The following is a 24,187-nucleotide window of genomic DNA, read 5'->3' as shown; positions in this document are numbered from 1 at the left end:
GCTGTACGGCAAAGTGACTCAGTTATATATATGTATAACTGATACATATGTATATGTATAACTCCACTCTTTTTAAGATTTTATTCCCATATAGGTCATTACAGAGTATTGAGTAGAGCTCCCTGTGCTATGCAGTAGGTTCTTATTAGTTATCTATTTTATATATAGTAGTGTGTATATGTCAATCCCAATCTCCCAATTTATCCTTCTCCCTAACCCCCGCCCTTTCCCCCTTGGTAACCATAAGTTTGTTTTCTATATCTGTGACTCTATTTCTGTTTTGTAAATAGGTTCATTTGCACCATTTTTTTAGATTCCACATATAAACGATATCATGTGATATTTGTTTTTCTTTGTCTGACTTAACTTCACTCAGTATGACAATCTCTAGGTCCATCCATGTTGCTGCAAACGCCGTTTTTCGTTCTTTCTTATGGCTGAGTAATATTTCATTGTATATATGTACCACATCTTCTTTATCCATTCCTCCGTTGATGGATATTGAGGTTGCTTCCGTGTCACGGCTACTGTAAATAGTGCTGCAATGAACATTGGGGTACATGTATCTTTTCGAATTATTGTTTTCTCCAGTTATGTGCCCAGGAGTGGTATTGCTGGATCATATGGTAGCTCTGTTTTTAGTTTTTTTAAGGAACCTCCATACTGTTCTCCATAGTGGCTGTGTCAATTTATATTCCCACCAACAGTGCAGGAGGGTTCCCTTTTCTCCACACCCTCTCCAGCTTTTATTGACTGTAGATTTTGTGATGATGGCCATTCTGACCTTAGCTTTACCCTTAATTAGAAAGTGATCACTTTTTCATTTTGCTAGTTCAAGAAATATTTATGGAGAAAGCTTTTCTAAGTCAAAATATATTGATACGACTATTTTACATCTGAAGGTAGAAGCTGTTACCATAGCTTTTACCCATTATAATATTCCTAATAGTCCACTAATTTTTAATTTAGCTTACTCTTACTAGGGTAGGTTCATGATAGAATATCATGGGTTTTCTTCTTCAAATATTGCAATTTAATTGGATGTATTAATTTCCATATGTGTGCTTACCATTTATTTTCTTTTTTGAAGGAGAGTCTTACAAGGGACGAGGTATCTTCCCTACCTCAGGAAACACACATACAATTCCAGAACCTCAGAAAGAGCAACTTGAACCAACTTTTCAGAGTATCAGATCTAAACCTCTTGATAAAATAACAGATACACAAGAAAAGAATACATCTCAGTTACCTCAGGATGAGATAGGGGTGTCTGATAAGGAAAAAAGAACTTGTGCTGCTTCTAAGTCTGAACAAATGGATAGCATCACATCGTCTTCAAAAACCCCACTATCCAGGTATCATGAGAAAATCTTTAATAAATGTTTCTCTCTCTCCATTTTTCTCTCAGTATATAAATATAACCTATATGGAATAGGTGTAACATGTACAACGACTAAGTCCAGTACTAAGGATGGTGTTTTATAATCATACCCCTCTGTCAGAAATGTAAAGGGATGGGGTGTCACCAAAGGAAATACAGTAAGGTCAGACACTTTTGGAGGACATTGCATATGACTAGAGCTTAACTTCAAGTGCTGAAACTTTGATTTTAGATAGAAAATCTTTAGAATTTAGTATTGCACACTTTCTTTTCCAGATTGTTCATGGTTATTATTTTAATAATTATTTATTCTACCATACAGTAGCTGCCAGTGCAGACGTAGATGGTCTGAGACATAGGGCTAACATCAGAGTAGCTCTGGAGGTTGTTTTATTGAAGTCCCAAATACTGTGTGCGTTTTTATCTCTTGTGGCATACCAGAGAGGTAAACCCTGGCTTTCTCCCTATAACACTAAGTGTGGAATTTAAGCCCAAAGCCAGCCTCTCCCACATTATTTCCTCATACTCTAGAAGTGAGTCTTCTGGGTTATGGATAACTATTGGCTTGTTGGCAGCATTCAAATCATTAACGTGGAGTTGGTGAGTTGGAGAGGGAGGACATGTACTAGTCTCCACTAAAGGAAAGTGGGGGGAAATGACATGTATAACTTGAAAAGGCATATTTAACGAACCTGTGTTTTTGTTATATAAACTACATCTTTTCTGGCATAGAGATATGCTGAAAATAGAATGAGGGTAGCATCATGGGGGTTTGGGTTAAAACAGTTGAGAAGCAGTATTCTAGAACAAGGGTCAGCAAATTTTGGGGGCAAAAGATCATGTAGTATATATTTTAGGCTTTGTGGGCCATATATCTCTGTTGCAACTACTCAGCTACTCAACAGATATGTAATCACATCTTTTTACATATATGGTTACATATTACATATGTGGTGTGTATATATATAATATACCACATATGTAATATGTAACCATATATGTAAACAGATGAGCATGCTGTGTTCCAGTAAACTTATTTATAGAATCAGGTGGTGGACTTCACTTGGCCTGTGGATCATAGCTTGCTGACCCCTGCTCTAGAGCCCTTCTACTCAAAGTGTGGTCCTGGCACCAGCAGCAGGGACATCATTTGAGAACTCAGTAGAAATACAGGACTTAGGCCCCACTTCCCCACCAACTCAGTCAGAATCTTCATTTTGATAAGATCCCCACGTGATTTGTGTGCCTTTCAGGCTTGAGAAGTACTGCTCTAGAGTAAGCTTTGACCTTTGTCACAAATATACGTCATGGCAGAGTGATATCAGTACTTAGTATATCAGTATTTAGTAGGTGTGCCACTCCTGTGGTATCATACCTGCCATTTTAGCATTCATGGAAAGAAGTTGGCATTAAGAATGTGTCTTCCTGGGACTTCCCTGGTGGCCCAGTGGTTAAGACTGTGTGCTTCCAACGCAGGGGGCATGGGTTTGATCCCTGGTCGGGGAACTAAGATCCCACATGCTGGGCGGCGTGGCCAAAAAAAAAAAAAAAAGTTTATACAGATATAGATGTCCTATAGAACTTGGCACATTCCTGCTTTCAGCTTCTTTGCTGCAATATCCTGCCTATGAAAAATTTAGTGAATAAATATTAAAAAAAAAAAAAGAATGTGTCTTCCTGGATATTGTTGAATATCTTTACATTTGCATTTCTAGACCTGGCAGAAGACCCCTGGGATTTTTGTCTTTAATATGTTCAAAGAATAGTTTGGAGTCTGATGAACCTACTCAGGTTCGTAGCAAGAAACGCCTGAAACCTCTTATACCTGTATCAAGACAGAATCTGAAAAGATCTAATCCGCTCAATACAAGCCAGAAAAAAACTCAAGAGTCCTCTGATCTTCCATCTCCAAGTGTTGTTGTTAATACTCAACCTAAAAATATTGATAGTTCAGCAACTCAGGTATGTGATAACTACTCTTTGTTTGTTTATTTGTGTAGAATGGGTTGGATATCAGACTCAACTTGGAAAAACATGGCAATTGTATTTTCATCTGAATATCAGAAATTATTGCAGAGCAACTCCACTCCATCTCCTCCCTATCCTACCCCACTGTACTGGAAGAAGATAAGGTGTTGAATTAGAAAGTTACAGCTAGTTTAATATAGAGCCATTGAACTAACCATAAATGGACACTTAATTGCCATTCCTTTACTGCAGAGACCCTTCTGACCTGTGGAAGCAAAACAAAGCAGTGCTTGCATTTTATTTCCTTTGGGACAAATGTCATGACACCTACAAAAATTCAAGGAACAGTAAAATTAGAATTCATTTGCATGTTTCATTTCTGTGCACTCTGAAGCTGTAATAGCAGGTACTGGGGCAGAAAATTTTGTGAACTTGTATCAAAGACTTTGGAAGAACATTGGGGTGACTTCAGATCTCAACAAGGAAAAGGCTGGTGACCATCTATTGGATAGCATGAGCCTCAAAGGAAGGAGTCCTTTTGTAAAGAACATTTTTAACGTTTTAAAAATATTTTAAATTATTTCCTACAACTATATTCTGAGACCAGGATTTTATGAGTCTTTATTATTATTTGCCAAATTACTTTGGAGAATAGTTGTAATTACCAGCAGTGTAACAGTGCGGTTTAATCACATTCTTGCCAGTCTGAGATATTACTCTTTAAAATACATTTGTTTTTCTTATTTAATATAATGGTGGTGGGGTGTTGGAAATGTCATTTCATTTTTAAAATTTGCATTTCTTCAGTTATTGGTGAGTTGTGTTCTTTCCCATATATTTACTAGATTTTCTGATTTTTTTTCTTTTTTTCTTTTTTGTTCCCATCTTCTGCTGATTTATAGGTTTGGGGATCTTAGTAGTTTTCTTACCAATTTGTATGAGATCCTTATGTATGTAAATAAGCCACGTACCTTTTAGCTCTTTACTGCAAGTATTTTTTCCAAGTTTATTTACTTTTTTAAATTTGGGGGAATTTTTGTTATACATAACTTTTAAATGTTTAGTCAAATCCATTACTTGTTTCTTTGCAATTTGTTAAATTGCTTTTATGATGAAAAGTTTTTCTCCAGAGGTATAAAATTTTAAAACTTTAACTCTGTTCATGGTTATTGACTTTGGTATGTAGTGTGAGGGAAGAATTTAAACTAAATGTTACCCTCAAATTGCTTCTTCAGTTTTTTGAGTAAGTAATATATTCCACATGTCTTAAAATTCATAACCTACAAAAGAGAGTTTATAGGAAAAAGTTTCCCACATCTGTCCCTTAGCTTCCTAGTTCCTCCTTTCCACAGGTATATGGTATTATCAGATTTTGGTTTACTTTTCCAGAGACATTTTAATATACACAAATATAAACATTTTTCTTCTTTTTTACATAAATAATAGTGTATCAGTCTCTGCTTTTTTCACCTAATAGTATGTCTTGGAGACCTTGCAAAACAGTAGATAAAGGGCTTCCTCCTCTCTCTTGCTCTCTTTAAAAAATTTAAATTATTAACTTCTTATTTTGAGATAACTGTAGATTCACATGCAGTTGTAAACAACTATACAGAGAGATCCCATCTACCCTTTACCCAGTTTTCCCCAGTGGTAACATCTTACAAAACTCTCCTATAATATCACAACCACTATATTGCATTGCTGCAGTCAACATACAGAACAGTTCCATCACCACAGAGATCCTTTGTGTTGCCCTTTTATAGACACACCTACTTCCCTCCCGCTCCCCACTCTCTCTCTATCTTCTGGCAAGCTGGTTGCCATTAAATTCGTCATTGCAAGAATGTTATATGAATGGAATCATATATTTGGGATTGGCGTCTTTTCACTCAACGGTAGTTCCCTAGACAGTCATCCAGATGATTTTATGTATCAAATAGTTTGTTTCTTTTTATTTCTGAATAGTATTCCATAGTATGGATGTACCAGTTTTGTTTATTCATTTACCCACCAAAGGACATCTAGTGCTTGCTTTTATGAATAAAGCTGTGAACTTTTGTATACAGCATTTTGCGTGGACATAAATTTTCCTATTTTCAGGACTAAGTGCCCTCATTATTTTTAATGACTACATAATATTCCATTGTTTGGATGTACCATAGAGTGATACTGGCCTCCCACTGGTAGGCATTTAGGTTATTCCTACTTACTACAAATAATGTGGTAACAGCTAACTTATAAATGGACGATTTTTCACATTTATAGGTTAAATTCCTGGAAATAGAATTGCTGTTCTAAAGGAATGATTATTCTTTTGCCAGACACTGCCTGATTGTCCTGCGTAGGGATTATATAAGTTTCTATTCTTATCAGCAGTATATGAGAGGGCCTTTTTCCTTACATTAGCGTATTATCAGTGTTCATTTTTGACATTCTTCATAGACTTAATGAACACATAATGTCTGTGATACAGGTTGTAATTTTTTTTCCCTCTATGGCATTTATCTTTTGATTTTGTGTATGGTGGTTTGTGCCATGCAGACATTTTTTATTTTTACGTATGTGAATTTATCAATCTTTTATGGCTTCTGGCTTTCATGTCATTGCTTCACACTCTCTCTCCCCAACTCTAGGATTATAAAAACATTTTCCCATGGTATTTTATAGTAGATTTTTAAAAAATGTTTTTACATTTAAGTTTATTGATTCATCTAGAATTTATTATATATTGGTGAAGTATAGGTCTGACTTTTCCTTTATGTGAGATAGTTATACAGTTGTCCAACATAATTTATTGGATCATCCAACTTTTCTCAAATTTTTTTGGAAATATCACTTTTATCAGATACTAAATTTCCATCCATATGTGTTAGGGATATTTCTAGTCTTCTATTTCATTGATATGTATGTCTGTTCCTTTGCCAATACCATGCTGTCTTCATTTTTTCTAGATTTATAAGTATGCTAATTTTTTTTTTTTTTTGCGGTACGTGGGCCTCTCACTGTTGTGGCCTCTCCCGTTGCGGAGCACAGGCTCCAGACGCGCAGGCTCAGCGGCCATGGCTCACGGGCCCAGCCGCACCGCGGCATGTGGGATCTTCCCGGACCGGGGCATGAACCCGCGTCCCGTGCATCGGCAGGCGGACTCTCAACCACTGCTCCACCAAGGAAGCCCAGTATGCTAATTTTTGATAGGATTGCTTTAATTTCTGTTATTTCCTTACGTACTGTTCTGTTTCATGGGTCCTTCTATTCTGGTCATTAAAATGTTTTCATTATCGATTTAATAATGTTATGTTTTTCAGTATTTATTTTTTTTCACAGAAATTAGGGTGAAGTAATCATGTGTACACTACAGTCAACCTAATCATGTTTTGTGTTGTATATTTGTTGATTTTAATTTTATTATAACGAATGCTACAATTTTATCTCTTACTATGTTTAGGATTATTTCCTTAATATAACAGCATAGAAATGAAATTATTGGGTCAGTGAGTATAAACATTTAAAACTCTTAATATTTATTGCTATATTGCTTTTCAAACAGATATCGATTTAGAATACCACTATCAATATATAAATGTTATACTGCATACTTATTTTTATTATCTTTTTAGGTTTCTTGTAATCATCCCTTACCGAAAGGAGAATGTAAAGATGTCCAAAACCGGCTACCGGAAGAGGAGCCAATGACAGTCTCTGAATATTTCTTTAGTGATATCTTTATTGAAGTGGATGAAACAGAATAAAAGTCTTCTCTTTTTTTCTTTTATTTTTTCTAAGGCTAGGATTTCCACAGTCAGTTATATCAACAAAGCAGTATCTAGCAAAAAGCCTCACTGGCAATTTTTCTTTAGGTTGATTTTGAATATTTAATAGGCTTGATTTGAAGCTTTTGTAATCAGTGAAAAACATTGCTGAGGTTCCTTTCCTTCTGATTGATTCAGCATTTTGGAAATACCAAGCAATTAAGACTGCTTTCTCAGACAGAAGTAACAGCTCTTGTTTACATTTTGACTCTTCCTGTGTTGAATACACATGGACATCTTGGAATGTTGTGGATAAATGTCTCTGTATAAATCACAGTGCCGACGTATTTGGAGATGGATTGTAGTTAACATTTAGCAAACCTTTTGTGAAGGTTTTTTTCTGTTTGTTTAGTGTTTTTTGGTTTTGTTTTTTGTTTTTTTGGATGGTGAAGGCCTTTTCAGTTGCCTCTAAGTGTGTGAAAGGAAATTGTGAAACTCCACTTTAGTATGGTAAATGTTAAAAACTTTTCTATTATCAGCTATTTGACTGAAAAATGTGTATTTTTCTAATTCATGTTGATGTAACATTAGTCCTAATTGAAGAACTAGTATTTAAACTTACTATTTATAAAGATAAAACATCAAAAAGCTTATTTATTTTTAAATTCTTTATTTAAAAGAATATTCAGTTTTAATTATTTTTACCCCTGAGATTATGGGTAAAGAAAGCATTAACAAATTTATGTTTGTCTCCTTCCCCTCTTTAATTTTAAAGGTATTTAAAGTGATAAAACTAAATTGTTTGGATAGTATATACTTTTTGAATACATTTTTTTCTCATAGTTTAGTATATTGACTTTGTACTGTGAATTTTTTGTTTTTCTTATTTCTTGGATAATCTCAGGATTTGTATGGGAAAAAAATCCTTAAATTTATTTATGAGGCAAATTTCCATACAAAACTCCATCTCCATTACACACACATATGCTCACATACACACATTCCTTTTTTAAAAAACAATTTCTTGGTAGTTTTTTTTTCCCCCCATTAAATTCTCCATGAGGAACTAAGTACTTAGACCTTTATGCACAGAACATAATTGTGATGTTAAAAACAGAAAATAAGATAATAAGACTTTATTAAGTCAGTGATTATCATCAATATGAATTTAAGGGTTGGTTTTAATTTTGAGATTTTGTGATTTACATAGGTAATTCTGTTACCCACCCAAGCAAATCTTTGGTGGTTCAAATTAAACTTCTGAAAGAACAGATTTACTCTTTTATTTGAAAAGCCTTCTGGGTTGATTAGATCAGGAGTCAGAAACATTTTCTGGAAAATATTTTCGAGTTTGTGGGCCAGATGCCCTCTGTGGTAACTACTCAACTCTGCCACTTCAGTATGAAAACAGCTACAGGTAATACTTAAATGATGGACATGGATGGGTTGGGTTTTTAGTTTGACCCATACATTAGACAGTAGTTTTCTTACCTTAAGGTGCCGATGTCATTACCTATGAGATATTTGTCACTGGAGTTGTGAGTTGTGCCTAACACTTAAACCATTGATTGCATTATGAAATCAGTATTTCAGTTGGGAAGATATTTTAATGTCTAATTCTGTTTGTAATTTGAAAAAAATGGTGGCCAGTTTTCAAGTTCATTAGTAAAATTGGATTTGGCTTGGCGAGTGTAACAGTAATCCTAATTTATGAAAACAATTGATATTAGAGCATTTCTTATTCATTGCCTTATAGTGAAATTTGCAGTTTAAACTTTTTGTCATAAAGGAGGATCTATAAGGAAATTCTCTATAGATATGCATTTATTTATTTCATGGGGTTAATATGTCACAGAAATCACAGTAGCAAATCACATAGCTATTTTAATGCCCTGTTTTTATAAATTTTAAAAATCTCATATTCTGAAAAGGCTTCTTTCATTTAGTTCATGTTAGTTTGGGTGTTTGGTTGTCATAGCTAAACTATTATTTTATCCCTTGTTTAATATTACTTTTTAACTTTGTTAACATCTGTCTCTTGTTCATCTACAATGAGCTAATTTTATGGAAGATGTAACTTCTTACTGTATGAAGGATAATTTTGTCTTTGGGCATTCATTGTGTTAGAGAATCAAGTCAGACAACTAAATTATCCTACTATTATGTCCTTAAAACTACTCTTGGAAAAAGAAACTTAATCAGTGTATTTACCTTACAAGGTGGAAAGACTTGTTCACACCTGTGTTTAATCTGACTCATGTAAAGATGATGTTGTGAAGAATTTGTATTTTATAAATCTTAAAAGAGATATGATTAAAGGTCTTTATTTTTTTCTTGACTTTTCCTCCTGAACACTTACGTCTTAGCAAGTGATCAACATGATGGCTTCAAAGCCTAATTGTTGGTAAATGATTGAGGCACATAAAAATATGAATATCCACTGTTTACCACCATGTTTTTTGAAATAGAAGTGACCATGTATACTATCTTGCTTGAAGAAGTCTTTGACAAAAAGCAATATCTGTCATTGTAAATTTTCTTGTTCTAAAGAAAGCAGTTATATTCTATAGATGTAAATTATGTAAATAAAAGTTATTTTATATTATTTCTGTTGTGTCCTTTTTTTTCAAATTGACTTAATAAAGATATTAATGTGTTAGTGAGCAAAAAATAGTTTTTTTAAGTACAGCTTACCCTTCCTTCCTTCCCTCCTTCCATGAGAGTATAGTATATTTGGGAGAATTAATTTTTTTCTTACGTGCATGCTCTGAAGGATATTACTTTGATTTTGCAAGAATAAAAATAGACTTTCCCCCACATTTGGGACATAAGAAGAGTCGCTTACTTTTTTGTTTATTTGCTCCTTATGCAATGAATTTTTGGCTAAAAGAACTCAATCTCTTTTACTCTTTTTTTTCTTCCCACTTTTTTTTCTCTGTAGAGAAAGACAAATGGGAAACTGTAGTTATGGATATACTATAAACCTGGACTTTTTATATGGTCAGTTGACCTTTTATTATGGTATATAAGGGTTTTACTTTCTTACAATTCTCCTCACTCTTTTCCTGCTTTCTCCCAATGTTAATCACAATTTGGGGTTAATCCATATTCAGTATTTGTACTGTTTTAATTGTAATTTTTCACTGCTGTACCACCTAATGAACTAAGACGACATTTCCTTTCTGGTACAACTTTTTGTTTTTCTTGGAATTAAGAAGTGTTTCACTTTATCGTTTGCTTTGGGTTTGTTTTTGAACCTGTGGCTTAACTTTCAACATCCTCTGCCAAGTCTGTTTATACTTAGTTATAAATGCTCTGTTTATACTTTTCACATGGTCAAGCTGTCAGATAAACTGTTTCCTTCTCCTTTTTTCCTGGAAAACTTTATGGAGCTCTTCCTTCCTGCTTTAATCTGGACTGAGGCTTCACAGGTCTCCATGTGCAGTGCAGCTGCCATGCTGGGACTTCTCTGAATTCCCTACCCATCTTTTCTGGTTTGGATTCCCTATTCTGGAGCCAGTGTCATTGTCTTTCTTGAGGAGAAGCACATCTTCCACTGTTTACTGCAAAAGGTGCATGGATGATAACATAACTTGAGACTTTACATGTCTGAGAGTTCTTTATTCTACTCTCTCACTTAGTTGGGCTCTGAATAGAATTCTTGAATAATTTGAAAATAATTTCCACTTCATTTCAAAGTCATGCTCTGGTTATATGCTGGTTTTCAGTGTTTAAAAATCTTTTGCCATTCTGATTCTCTATCCTTCGAATGTGGCCTATTTACATATTCTTTGACCCTGGTATTCTGCTCAGTAATGTGCACCCACCCTTTCCTGCCCCTACATTCATGCTGCTGGGCATGTCATGGGCGTTTTTAAATATGGAAACTCATTTCCTTCCCTTCTGGGAAATGTCCTTGCATTATTCCTTTGATAATTTCTCTCTTTCACTTTCACTGTTCTTATATCTGGAATTCCTATTAATCAGATTTTTAAATCTCCTTTACTTGTTCCCTAAGTTATCTTTTCTCTGCTATTTTCCATTTCTCCACCCCCTTCTCTCTCTCCTCATTTTTTTGTTTGCCCCTTTTTTTGCGGGGGAGAGATTTTCTCAATTTTTACTTCTATTGGAGAAAAATCAAGTGTCAATTCCTTTTTAGAAGTAACTGTTAGTCAAAAGCCGTAGAGAGAAGGCTAAGAATCTTTTTTTTTTTTTTTTTTTTTGCGGTACGCGGGCCTCTCACTGTTGTGACCTCTCCCGTTGTGGAGCACAGGCTCCGGACGCGCAGGCTCAGCGACCATGGCTCTCGGGCCCAGCCTCTCCGCGGCATGTGGGATCTTCCCGGACCGGGGCACGAACCCGTGTCCCCTGCATCGGCAGGCGGACTCCCAGCCACTGCGCCACCAAGGAAGCCCAGGCTAAGAATCTTGATGCTTCTGATTAACAAATGTGCAGAATCAAAGTCACAGAATGTGAATCATCCTTTGACTTAGTTCATAATTTTAAATCAACACAGTTTTCTGCAATGAACGTTTTTAAGGCATAATTTACATTTAATAAAGTACACAGATCTTAAGCTTTCAGTTTGATTACTGAGAATGTATACACCTGTGTACCACCCCACAAGACAAATAGACATTTCCATCATCCCAGAAAGTTCCTTTAAGCCCTTTCCCCACTGCCACCCACAGATTAGTTTTGCCTGATCTTGAGCTTTATATATATATGCAGTATATGAACTTTATATTATGTATACTTTTGTATCTGTTTACTTTTGCTCAACACATTTTTGGGATTCATCCGTTTTCGTAGCGTATTAGTAGTTCCTTGTTGCTAAGCTGTATTCCATTTTATCCATATACCACATATGAATATACCATAATTGCTATCTATTTTCCTACTGATTGTTTCCGAATTTTGGCTCTTTTGAATAAAGATACTATAAATATTGTTGTACAAATCTTTTTGTAGACATGTTCTTGTTTCTCTTGTGTAAATGCCTAGGAGAGGCACATCTTTTAGATTTATTTTTTAAGTACTTGATGTTCTCTGATGCCTTTATAAATGGTGTGTTTTAAATGCTTATTTTCATTTGTATGTTTATTGATGGAACATAGAAAAACAGTTGATTTTTGTATTGCAGTTAAGATTTTAACAAATGGGGAATTCCCTGGCAGTCCAGTGGTTAGGACTCCACACGCTTTCACTGCCGAGGTCGTGCGGCATGGCCAAAAAAAAAAAAAAAATTAACAAATGTACTTTCTTCTTCTTTTTTTTTTTTTTTTGAGGTACGCGGGCCTCTCACTGTTGTGGCCTCTCCCGTTGCGGAGCACAGGCTCCGGATGCGCAGGCTCAGCGGCCCTGGCTCACGGGCCCAGCCGCCCCGCGGCATGTGGGATCCTCCCGGACCAGGGCACGAACCCGTGTCCCCTGCATCAGCAGGCGGACTCTCAACCACTGTGCCACCAGGGAAGCCCTATACTTTTTTTTTTTTTAATTAATTTACTTTTGGCTGCGTTGGGTCTTCGTTGCTGCACGTGGCTTTCTGTAGTTGCAGCGAGCGGTGGCTACTCTTTGTTGCGGTGTGCGTGCTTCTCATTGTGGTGGCTTCTCTTATTGTGCAGCACAGGCTTCAGTAGTTGTGGCTCACGGGCTCTAGAGCGCAGCCTCAGTAGTTGTGGCCCGCGGGCTTGGTTGTTCCGCGGCACGTGCTATCTTCCCGTACCAGGGCTCAAACCCACGTTCCCTGCATTGGCAGGAGGATTCTTAACCACTGTGCCACCAGGGAAGTCCGCAAATGTACTTTCTCTAACATCCTCTCACAGCCTAGCCCTTGGAGCTATTAAAGCAAGATTTTTTTTTAAAGTATTATAGGAATGCTCTTTGTTCTTAGCAAACAGACTTAGAAACTGAATTATGATGATAAGATAAACAGGATAAATATAAACAAGTAAAAATTTAAGTAACTATAACATTAAATAAGTATAAAATGTAATGCCAATGGGAAATATTTGCTAACCTCTCATTTATTTAATAAATTTAAAGGCTAGTAGAGTATCTTATCTCCTTAGAACATCTGTTTTCCCATCCTTTTAATAATTTCTCCCTAGGGAATTCCCTGGCAGTCCAGTGGTTAGGACTCCCTGCTTCCACTGCAAGGGGCACACGTTCAATCCTTGGTTAGGAAACTAAGATTCTGCATCCCGCATGGCACAGCCAAAAAAAGAAAAAGAACTTTCTCATTAAATGGCTAATTAAACTCTGTAACCTCTAGCTTTTGTTACATTTTCTAGACAAGGAATTCTTATTTATTTATTTATTTATTTGGCTGTGTTGGGCCTTAGTTGCAGCACACGTGATTTTTGTTGCGGCACATGGGGTTCTTCGTTGCAGCATGCGGGCTCTAGAGCGCATGGTCTCCATAGTTGTGGCACACAAGCTTCTTAGTTGTGGCACATGAGCTTAGTTGCCCCATGGCATGTGGGATCTTAGTTCCCCAACCGGGGATCGAACCTGCGTCCCTGCATTGGAAGGCTCTTTCTTAACTACTGGACCACCAGGGAAGTCCCCCAGCCAAAGAATTCTTGATTTTATATTTTTTTCAACAGCTTTTTAAAATTTTTTCATAATCCTGGTCTTTGATGGATGCAATATAGTTTCATTTCTCCAAGGATGTTATAGTTTCTTCTGTTCCTTGCCCTGATGGTTTCTTTTTTGTTTGTTTGTTTTTGTTTTCTTGGTGGTAGTGGGTGTCTTTTTCTTTTCCTTTTAAACATTTCTTTCTTTCTGTTTTTCTTTTTTTCGTATTGAAAGCTTTCTTCAGAGTCCAGAGTGTTAACCATTATGGAACTGCAACAGAAAGCTTTCTTCAAATGCCCACTGATCCTTGGCTATCCATGCATATGTTAGAGAAAGTGTCTAGAAAAGCTGATTAGGAGCTTTTTACAAGCTTATTGGAGGGTAGGTAGTATATGTCAGTTTGTAGGTTACACTGTAGGTCAATTTTCTTCTTTTTTGTTTTTTTTTCTTTTCTTTTTTTTTTTTTTTGCGGTACGGGGGCCTCTCACCGTTGTGGCCTCTCCCGTTGCGGAGCACAGGCTCCGGACGCGCAGGCCCAGCAGCCATGGCTCACGGGCCCAGCCGCTCCGCGGCATGTGGGATCTTCCCGGACCGGGGCACGAACCTGTGTCCCCTGCATAGGCAGGTGGACTCTCAACCACTGCGCCACCAGGGAAGCCCCAATTTTCTTTTTTAAATGTTGCTTTTTTTTTTTTTTTTTTTTTTTAATTGACTGCACTGGGTCTTAGTTGCAGCATGTAGTATCTATTTCCCTGACCTGGGATCGAACCTGGGCCCCCTGCATTGGGAGCAGGGAGTCTTAACCACTGGACCCCCAGGGAAATCCCTGTAGATCAATCTTCCAGGGAGTTTTTTCACTGGAGAACCTCAAATGTCACTTTGTAGATCTTTTCTATAAAATGGTAAGGTTTCCCTAGACTCCCTTCTATATAAATCTGGTAGCCAGCATTTTGGAACTGGGTGGGAAAAGAGACTTGGGGGGAGGGGCTCTCTTGATTTGGCCTTCAGACTGTCACTTAATCTCTCTGGTCTCAATTTGGCACTTCACCAGTGCCTAGTGTCCCTAAATTTGGAACATTTCAGATTTAGTTTCTCCAGGGAATATATATCTCCTGGACAGACTCGGGGGTGGAAACCTGGGGTTTTAACTACTTCTTCTGCAAATTTTCAAGTAGTTCCACCATTTCTTGGTCTCTACCACCTTTCTCCACTTCTATGCACATATTTCTCTGTACCTGGTACCACCAATTCCTGGTACCACCAATTCTGAGAGGCAAATTGACTTGTTACTTGTTTGTATTTTCCACTGCAAGCACTTAGATTTCAACTTCCTTTATTTTGCCAAATTTATTATTCCAATTTTTGCCTATTGTCTTTATATATCCCCTAGTTTAATTGAAGGTGGGATATGAATTATTTTTTGTGTTCCTTTGTTGCTCTGGGATCATTTCTGAGAGAAGGAGGTAAAAAATACCTTTATTTTCATGATAAAAGTTGAATTATTGTATTCCCTTAAAAATGAAAATTAATAAAGAAAAATGTAAAAAGTAAATCTGAATACTACGGACAACTGAACACCAACAAATTGGATTATCTAGATGAAATGGACAAATTCTTAGAAACAAAACCTACCAAGACTACATCACAAAGAAATAGATAACCTGAATAGACCTATAACTAGTAAGAAGACTAAACAGTAATCAAAAAATCTCCCCACAAAGAAAAGCACTGAATATGACGGCTTCACTGGTGAATTCTACCAAACATTTGAAGAAGAACAAATACCAATCTTTCTCAAACTTTTCCAAAAACTTGGAGAGGAGAGAACACTCCTTAACTCATTCTATAAGGCCAGCGTTATCCTGACGTGAAAGCAGGACAAAGACGCTACAAAAACAAAAAAACAAAAAAACCCCCCCAAAACTATAGACCAATATCCCTTATGAACACTGATACAAATATCCTTAATAAAATACTGGCAACTGAATTCAGCGGCATACTAAAAGGATTATATATCATGACCAAGTGAGGTTTATTCCTGAAATGCAGGGATGGTACAACATAGAAAAAAATGATCAATGTAGTTCACAACATTAACAGAATGAAGGAACAAACTTCACATGATCATCTCAATTGATGCAGAAAAAGTAGATAACAAAATTCAAATTTTTCATGATAAAAATATTCAACAAACTAGGAATAGAAGGAAACCTCCTTAACATCATAAAAGCCACATGTGAGGGACTTCCCTGGTGGCGCAGTGGTTAAGAATCCCCCTGCCAACACAGGGGACATGGGTTCGAGCCCTGGTCTGGGAAGATCCCACAGGCCGCGGAGCAACTAAGCCTGTATGCCACAACTAGTGAGCCTGTGCTCTAGAGCCCGCAAGCCACAACTACTGAAACCAGCTCTCCGCAACTACTGAAGCCTGCGCGCCTAGAGCCCGTGCTCCGCAACGAGAAACCACCACAATGAGAAGCCTGTGCACCGCAACGAAGAGTAGCCCCTGCTCACCACAACTAGAGAAAGCCTGCGCGCAGCAATGAAGACCCAATGCAGCCAAAAAAAAAAAGCCACACGTGAAAAACTCACAGCAAACATTACACTCAATGGTGAAAGGCTGAAAAGTTTTCCTCTAAGACCAGGAAAAAGGCAAGGATGTTCACTTTCACCACTTCAATTCAACATAGTACTAGAAGTTTTAGCTGGAGCAATTAGGTAAGAATGAAAAATAAAAGACATTTAAATTGGAAAGGAAAAAGTAAAATTATCTCTATTCACAGATGACTTTTACAAAGCCCTAAAGATTACACACACACACACACACACACACACACACACACACACACAAAACCTGTTAGAATTAATAAATGAATTCAGCAAATTGGCAGTATACTAACTTAGCATGCAAAAATCAGTTGCATTTCTATACACTAATAATGAACAAACTGAAAAGGAAATTATGAAAACAATTCCATTTACAATAGCATCAAAAAGAATAAAATAGGAATTAACCAAGGAGGTGAAAGACTTGCGCAATGGAAACGAAAAAACACTGCTGAAAGAAATTAAAGAAGACATAAATAAATGGAAACACATCCCATGTTCATGGATTGGAAGACTTAATATCGTTAAGATGTCAATGCTACCCAACATGATCAACAGATTCAATGCCGTCCCTATCAAAATTCTGGCGTTTTTTGCAGAAATAGAAAAACCTACCCTAAAATTAAGATGGAATCTCAAGGGATCCTGGATAGCCAAAAAAATCTTGAAAAAGAACAAAGCTGGAAGACTCACACTTAATGATTTCAAAACTTACTACAAACCTACAGTAATCAAAAAACTGTGTGGTACTGGCATAAAGACAGACATACAGACCAATGGAACAGAATACAGAGTCCAGAAATAAATCATTGCTTATGAAATAATTTTTCACAAGGGTGCCAAGACTATTCAATGGGGAAAGGACAGTCTTTACAACAAATGATATTGGGAAAACTGGACATCTATATACAAAAGAATGAAGACACACCCTTACCTAACACCATATACAAAAATTAAATCTAAGACTTAAGTGGACCAAAAGAAGATTATTTTTTTTCACTGTCCAGTGGATGAGAAATTGTGAGGAAGCTCAGATTTGTTATAGTCAAAGTTTTAGAAGTACGTTATAATTGTACATCTAAGTTGTAATTTATCACTATTAGAATTTTTATTTACTTGTTTATGTTCTCTCCGCTTTATAAAAGAGGACACTGCCTGTTCTCCACTGTATTCCCCGCTCCAGAAGAGCACTTGATAGGGGACATTAAAGACATATTTGATTAATGAATGGTTATCCCCTTAAAGAGTTTCTTAGGGCAGCTTAATAAGCCTGTTCAGTTTCCAGCTCTCATATAAGGATAAGCTTTTTCAAGCCCCGGAACACCCTTCGTAGCAGCAGGGGAAGAAGAAAACAGCACATAGAAAAAGCACAGAGGCCGACAGCAAGCAAACTCAGCCGCAGCTCCTAAGCTCAGCATCTCGGGAGACCGGGAGGACGCAGAAGGGTCGCTCCACCCCGGGAACCGCAACGCTCCGGGGCTCGCGATGGGACAGGCCTCGCGGGGCTGCACTTCTGTCCCTTATTCGCTGAATTCAGGGGGCGTGGTGCTCAGCGCTGACCAATCACGGGCGGCGTGCGCCGGCACGTGCCGAGGCTGGCCTCAGAATCGGGGAGGTTTCAGGCGGGTTGGGACTGCAAAGCCCTGGGCTGAGCTATATCCCGAAGCGTGGGAGTTGGAGGGGAAAGCCTCGGCCCCGGACCGGCGCAGGCCGCTCTCTCACGCTCCTTCCTGCCTCTGTGCCTGCTGCCATGTGGGCCGCCCCGAGATTAGCTTTGCGGCGGTGCGCCCGCGCCGCTGCCCCCTCGCCGCGCGCCTATCATGGGGACTCCGTGGCGACGCTGGGCACCCAACCGGACTCGAGCTCTGCCATCTACCAGGTAGGGCGGGTGAGCGGCCCGGGCCTGGAGTACCCAGCCCGAGTCGGTGATTCCTCTTCACCGACGGCACAAGGCGTTGGCCAGACTGGGAAGCAGGTACAGGGTAGGCACACTTCAGCAGTCGCTGCTGTTTTCTCTGGATCCCCAGTCATGATTCTGGGACGCACCAGGGGGTCGTGAGGTTTGAAAAAGAAAACAATTCCAAATCAGGTACATTTTAGTTCACTTTTAGCACTGGCACTATACTTTGTATCTTTAAAATCATTGGTTCGCAAAACCAGTGGCTCTCTGGCTTAGCAGTCACCTGGGAGCTTGTTGAATATATGGCTGCCTTAGCCCCACCCTGGACCTTTTCCGTCTCTAGGGTGGGGTCCTGGTGTTTGCATTGTTAATGAAGTTGTTGAGAGGGGAGGGCAGGGCCTTGGTGGCAGCCAGCTTTGGGAACCACTGGCCTAGCACAGCTGACCCTGGGTTGTGCTTACCAGACTTGAAATGGTTGGTTATGTTAATAGAAAATATTTATCTTTAAATGACTTTTCTTGGAATTGGGAGGTATCACAACGTTAAAGAAACAACTCCTGGTTTGTGAAATATCAGAGCTGGAAATTTTCAGTCTGTCCCATGGTTTCTAAGCCTGTACAGATAACATTTAAATTGTGCAAATAACTTTCAGAGAAGACTTTTTCTGGCTGCGCTGCTGCGGCAGGTGGGATCTTAGTTCCCCGACCAGGGATCGAACCCGCACCCCCTGCATTGGAAGCTCAGAGTCTTAACCACTGGACCGCCAGGAAGTTCCCTCAGAGAACACATTTTAAATAATTCCTGCCTTTGGGAAAACAAGGAGGTTGAAAGGAAATCAGCAGGCTGAGGCAGAAACAGTATCCAATGGGAGACTTCCAAAAGTCTTTAGATGTCCTGGGATCAGGAGAGAATGTTTAATTCAGAAACATTAAGTGGTTACTGTGGTCTAGCCACTATTTTAGATATTTGGAATAGATGTATAGGAATGGAATCATAATTTTGTGGGGGAGACGACAAGAAAGCAATGCATTGTGATGAGTGATGTCTAAAGCTTAAAAAAGGTGGTTGCACATAGGAGGCAGTGAGTGAGTTGGATCTTGAGTTGGGTAAGAACTGGCCAGGTTCAGGATGGAGAATGGGAGGCAAGATTATACAAACTAAAGGAGTTATGAGAACATAGGTACCAAGTTATGAAAGTGGTTAGTGGGAGTGAGAACTTGGAAGTCCTGGCCAGGGTGACGAATTCATGGAGTAGATGGGATTGCTTATGCAGCCAGGTAGAGGAGGGAAGCCATGTATAGAAGCCACATTTAGATTTCACTTTGCAGTCTGTCTGCTAAGATGTTTAAGTAGAGAAGTGGCATGATCCTATGGACATGGTAGAATAATCAGTGTGGCTGCAGTGTGGAGAATGGGTTTCCCACCATTCTGAATGTGGCTTCTTGGCTGGGTGTTCTCTTGGTTGCTGTAGACCTCTGAGTGTTTTCCAGAACTCCTGTAAGGTTACTTTAGCCAGTTTTGGGTTGTTTTGTGATGTCTCTGTGGGGGAATAAGGGCCTGGAGCTTCCTGCTCTGCCATCTTTTTGAAGTCAGGTCTCGGCTGATGTATTTGATGGTGGCTGCTAGCTAGGGGTTAGGGAGTGTAAGCCTGAGATTATAACTTCTTTCTCTATGTAAAATGTTTTATGTTCTGGTTCAGTCTGTGCACCAGTAATTAGAATAAGAAAGTAGCTGTGCTATGGTGGAAAAAGCACTGGCTTAGTATTTCATGTATGTTTAAAAGCTAACAAGCAACATATTTCCATAGGGGGAAAAAGACCTGGTGGAAATGTGCTAAAGTGTCAACAGTGGCCCTTTCAGTGGGCAGAAGAGACATTGTAGCATGTTGCTTTAAGAGTGAGTTTCTGGAGTTGGTGGATTTTGGTTTAAATCCTAATTCTACTACTTGTTAGCTGAGTGACCTTGGACTAATTACTGTATTAGCCAGATTTTGCTTCAGTAATGCTGAGTAGCAACCAATCCCAAGATCTCAGTGTTCAAAAGAACAAGTATTTATTTTTTGTGCTTGGATCTATGGGTTGGTTGTGGCAGTTCTGCTCTAGGACTGTAGTAGATTCAGGCCTGCTCTACTTGTTTCTTATTCCAGGACCCAGAATGAAGGGGCAGTGGCTGCTGTGGGATGCTCCTCTCGTAATGGAAGGCTGGGGCACAAAGAGGAGAGCATGGAAACACTTTGTCCTTCTTAAAGCCTCTTCTTGCAATTGGTACACTGTCACTTTTGCCCACATTCCACTCATCAAAGCAAGTAATACGGACAGATTCAGAGACTGTGGGGTAGGGAAGTATAATCTCACAGTGAACCTTGGCTAGGATGGGAGGGAAGGAAGAATTTAAAATAAGTAGTACATTTTACCTTATGGTCTAATATGGCTGCTTAAGCTCCAGCTATTGTGTCTGAGTTCCATGTGCAAAGGAGGAGAAAGGGTGAATAGGTAAAAGGACACCCTCACCTTCTTGTCCTTTTTTTTAAGGAGCCTTTCTAGAAGTCATACCTAACAACTTCTGCTTATATTTCATTGGTTAGAGTTTAGTCACATGGCCACACTTGTCTGAAAAAGGAGGCTGGGATTCTTTTATTTTTTTATTTTTTGGCCGTGCCATGTGGCTTATGGGATCCTAGTTCCCCAACCAGGGATTGAACCCATGCCATTGGCAGTGAAAGCCCGGAATCCTAACCACTGGACCACCTGGGAATTCCCCCCTGTTCCTTTTTAAAATAGGATCCATTTTCCCCCTGGGCTTTGTTTTTAATTACTTACTGTAAGTAAGTAATTACTGTAATTTGTCAGTAAGTGTAAAACAAGTATTTCTGCATTGGTTGGAATCTCCTCACGATAGTGGTTGAGGGGACAGAAAAAATAAGATGGCATTCTAACCCTCAAAGGGCTTATATTCATTGACAAAAGAAAACAAATACTAGAGATCAATTAAGTTCTGTAGATGTGTAAGGAAGGAAGTTGTTAAAATGAATGGGAGTAGCCGGAAATTGTGTTGGAGATGAGATGGAACATCAGTTAGGCTTTAAAAGGGGGGTGAGATTTGGATAGATGGACCAGAGAGGGGAGTGGTAGTACAGAAGAGCTTGAGCAAAGACAGAGAGACACGAATTAATCTTTTTTACACGTTGGAGTTGGCCCAGCACAGAGGCCACACAGGTGGCAAAGTGGCCCAGTGTGGAGGCCACATGGGGTTGGCATGTAATGCTGTTCTCCTTAACCCTTATTATGGTAAAAAAAATCATTGCTTTCCTATAATACTCTCCCTGTTTTTCTTTGCTTCTGTTTTAGGAAAACTACGAGCAGATGAAAGCACTAGTAAATCAGCTCCGTGAACGAGCACAGAACATCAGACTGGGTAAGCACTCATTTATTCTTCAGTTTATGCTTTTAATTAAGATGTCCCTTATAATTATTCATTTTAGGAAAAACTAGTAGCATCAGGCTTTTGACTCTTCAAGACTGTGCATTTGCTGTTGGTGGGAATGTAAATTGAGGCAGCCACTACGGAACACAGTATGGAGGTCCTTAAAAAACTAAAAAGAGAGCTACCATATGATCCAGCAATTCCACTCCTAGGCGTATATCTGGAAAAGATGAAAACTCTAATTCAAAAAGATACAGTGTACCCCAGTGTTCATAGCAGCACTATTAACAAGAGCCAAGACATGGAAACAACCCAGATTTGGTTTAAGATGTGGTATCTATATCCACATAAATATATGGGTGTATACTCAGCCATAAAAAAGAAGGGAATATTGCCATTTGTAGCAACATGGATGGACCTAGAGAATATCATACTAAGAGAAGTAAGTCAGGAAGAGAAAGACAAATATTATATGATATCACTTATATGTGGAATCTAAAAAATAATGCAAATGAATCTATATACAAAACAGAAACACACACACATAGGAAACAAACTTGTGGTTACCAAAGGGGAAAGGGAAGGGGGGAGAGATAAATTAGGAGTATGGGATTAACAGATACAAATTACTATACGTAAAATAGATAAGCAACAAGAATTTACTGCATAACACAGGGAACAATATTCACTATCTTGTGATAACTGATAATGGAAAATAATCTGAAAAAAAAATATAAAACTGAATCACTTTGCTGTACACCTGAAACTAACACAATAATATAAATCAACTATACTTTAATTAAAAAAAAAAACGCATTTGTTGGCATGCAGACATCTTATTTTTTCCTATTACTTGGCCAGATTTTCTGCTCTTATAGCACTGCCATTATTTGGGAGAAAGTAGATTTCCCCCAAATCTACTGGATTAAACAAGTTTGGGATTGAACCTGGGCCACGGCAGTAGAAGCACCAAATCCTAACCACTAGACCACCAGGGAACTCCCTCGTCAGTTTTTAAAACTATTTCTTCTTAAGGTTTTTATTTCAGCCACAGCATCACACTGAAATTTTTGTTTCACTTGAAGCAACTAAACCATTTTCTGTCCATTAGTCATATTCATACTACATACTACATTTTGCGTAATTGTGAATTTTCTGCTGTGTCATGTAATTTGGAAATAATTTCTATCTGGGTTTATTGCTAATTAAATAAATGAGATATCCTAAAAACTTTGTAAATTGTCATTTTTAATTTTTAAATTGTGGACATAATAGACATTTTTTTGCTTGGAAGAAATTGCATCATAGGGAGGAATATAAAATATTAATGTATAAACAAGTACCACATCACATTCTATTGTGCCCTTATTGGTATATATGACAATTTAGAAGGCTATGTGACTTGAAACTATTGGCCATGTCCAAAGTAAGAGTCTTAATATATTACAAGTACCTAACTGAGAAGGAACTATATGAATTTTACAGCCTTCATTTAAAAAGAATTCTCCCCAATGTCCTCATAAAGAATCTATTTTATCTGTAAACCTGTGGTTTAAGGGTATTGTTTCATTCCTGGGTATAATCTTATCATACTCAGAGGACAGACTTTCAGTATAAGTCATTAGTGAAATAATTTAGCAAAACCTTGTTAGATTTCTCTTTAGTTTAAATAAAAATGTTTTTTATATTTTTCTCCTCTGAGGATTTTAAGGATGGAGGCAAGGTAATTAATTAATGGCAGATAAACAGAAAGACCATGCAAAGTTGTATATTCACTTGTGTAGGTGTTAGGGAAGAAATAAGCTCAGTATTTTGGTCCTTTGTAGAATTTTGAGAGTGGAAGTCTGGACTGGTTACTCTAATAATTAAGCAACTTTGGTCCAGTTATTTAATCCCTCTAGTAAATTTTCCGTACCTCATTCCTAACTTGAGACTTAGGAGTGGGTCTGTGATTTATAGGCATTATTCATTCCAAGCACACATTGCTGTCTTCTTTTGACTTAATAGATTAATCAAAATTAATTGAAAAGACCAGAAATTAAATCCATTTGGAATATCTTGATCTCTGTCTTTTGTACTATAGTAGTTTAGGGTCAAAATCAATTAAATTCTGTAAAAGTTACCATGACATGAACAAATAGATATGCAACTCAGTGTGGGACCAGTTGAAGCAAAGACCTCATTCAGATGGCAGTAATTGCTCCCATTCTATCTATGATCTATGACAGTGCAGGGGAGAATTAAAAAAAAAAAAAAAAGTGAAGAGCGTAAACTTCATGTAGCTCCTTCTAAGTTAGGTATTTGTAATATATGAAGAATACTGTTTTGATGATGGCTGTATTTAGTTCCTTTGGATTTAAGTCACAAAAATCCAAATCAAACTTGTTTAATCCAGAAACCAACAACCAAACCATGGAAAGAAAGTGCTGAATGAAGCGGGGGGCTCCAGCCCCAACAGGACTCACTGTCTCTGCCCATCTTCTCTCATTTCAGGATGTATATATGTGTGGACCGCATTCTCTCTGGCTTCTCTGTGAGTTGGGGAACTATGTTGCTGGTAGGTCAGGGATTGCATTCTTA

The 24,187-nt window shown here is 38.0% G+C and overlaps 2 protein-coding genes across 7 annotated transcripts in view; both read left to right on the top strand.

Annotated features, from left to right (window-relative positions):
• Positions 1-9,703, top strand: part of BDP1 (B double prime 1, subunit of RNA polymerase III transcription initiation factor IIIB) — an 88,365-nt gene extending 78,662 nt beyond the window's left edge. For 3 of the 4 annotated variants that reach the window (XM_033429977.2, XM_033429975.2, XM_033429973.2), the window contains 3 exons: positions 1,091-1,355; positions 3,097-3,343; positions 6,967-9,703. In XM_033429977.2, coding sequence (XP_033285868.1) covers positions 1,091-1,355; positions 3,097-3,343; positions 6,967-7,098 — 644 coding nt within the window. In that variant the 3' untranslated portion in view covers positions 7,099-9,703. Of the gene's footprint in view, positions 1-1,090; positions 1,356-3,096; positions 3,344-3,601; positions 4,504-6,966 lie in introns of those variants that run through there. The other variant, XM_033429976.1, reaches the window with a different exon arrangement.
• Positions 9,704-17,880: 8,177 nt separating this feature from the next.
• The window catches only part of MCCC2 (methylcrotonyl-CoA carboxylase subunit 2), a 64,260-nt gene continuing 57,953 nt past the window's right edge, over positions 17,881-24,187 (top strand). For 2 of the 3 annotated variants that reach the window (XM_033429981.2, XM_033429980.2), the window contains exon 1: positions 21,532-21,598. Coding sequence is in view for 1 of the 3 variants with exons in the window: in XM_012533393.2 (XP_012388847.1) it covers positions 18,035-18,163; positions 21,532-21,598 (196 nt within the window). In the remaining 2 variants the exon portion in view is untranslated. Of the gene's footprint in view, positions 18,164-21,531; positions 21,599-24,187 lie in introns of those variants that run through there. The other variant, XM_012533393.2, reaches the window with a different exon arrangement.

The sequence above is a fragment of the Orcinus orca genome, chromosome 3 (genome assembly GCF_937001465.1).
Source record: "Orcinus orca chromosome 3, mOrcOrc1.1, whole genome shotgun sequence".
In the NCBI taxonomy this organism is placed as follows: Eukaryota; Metazoa; Chordata; class Mammalia; order Artiodactyla; family Delphinidae; genus Orcinus; species Orcinus orca.
Note: the sequence above shows the minus strand (reverse complement) of the source record. Positions and strands in the feature narration are given on the sequence as shown.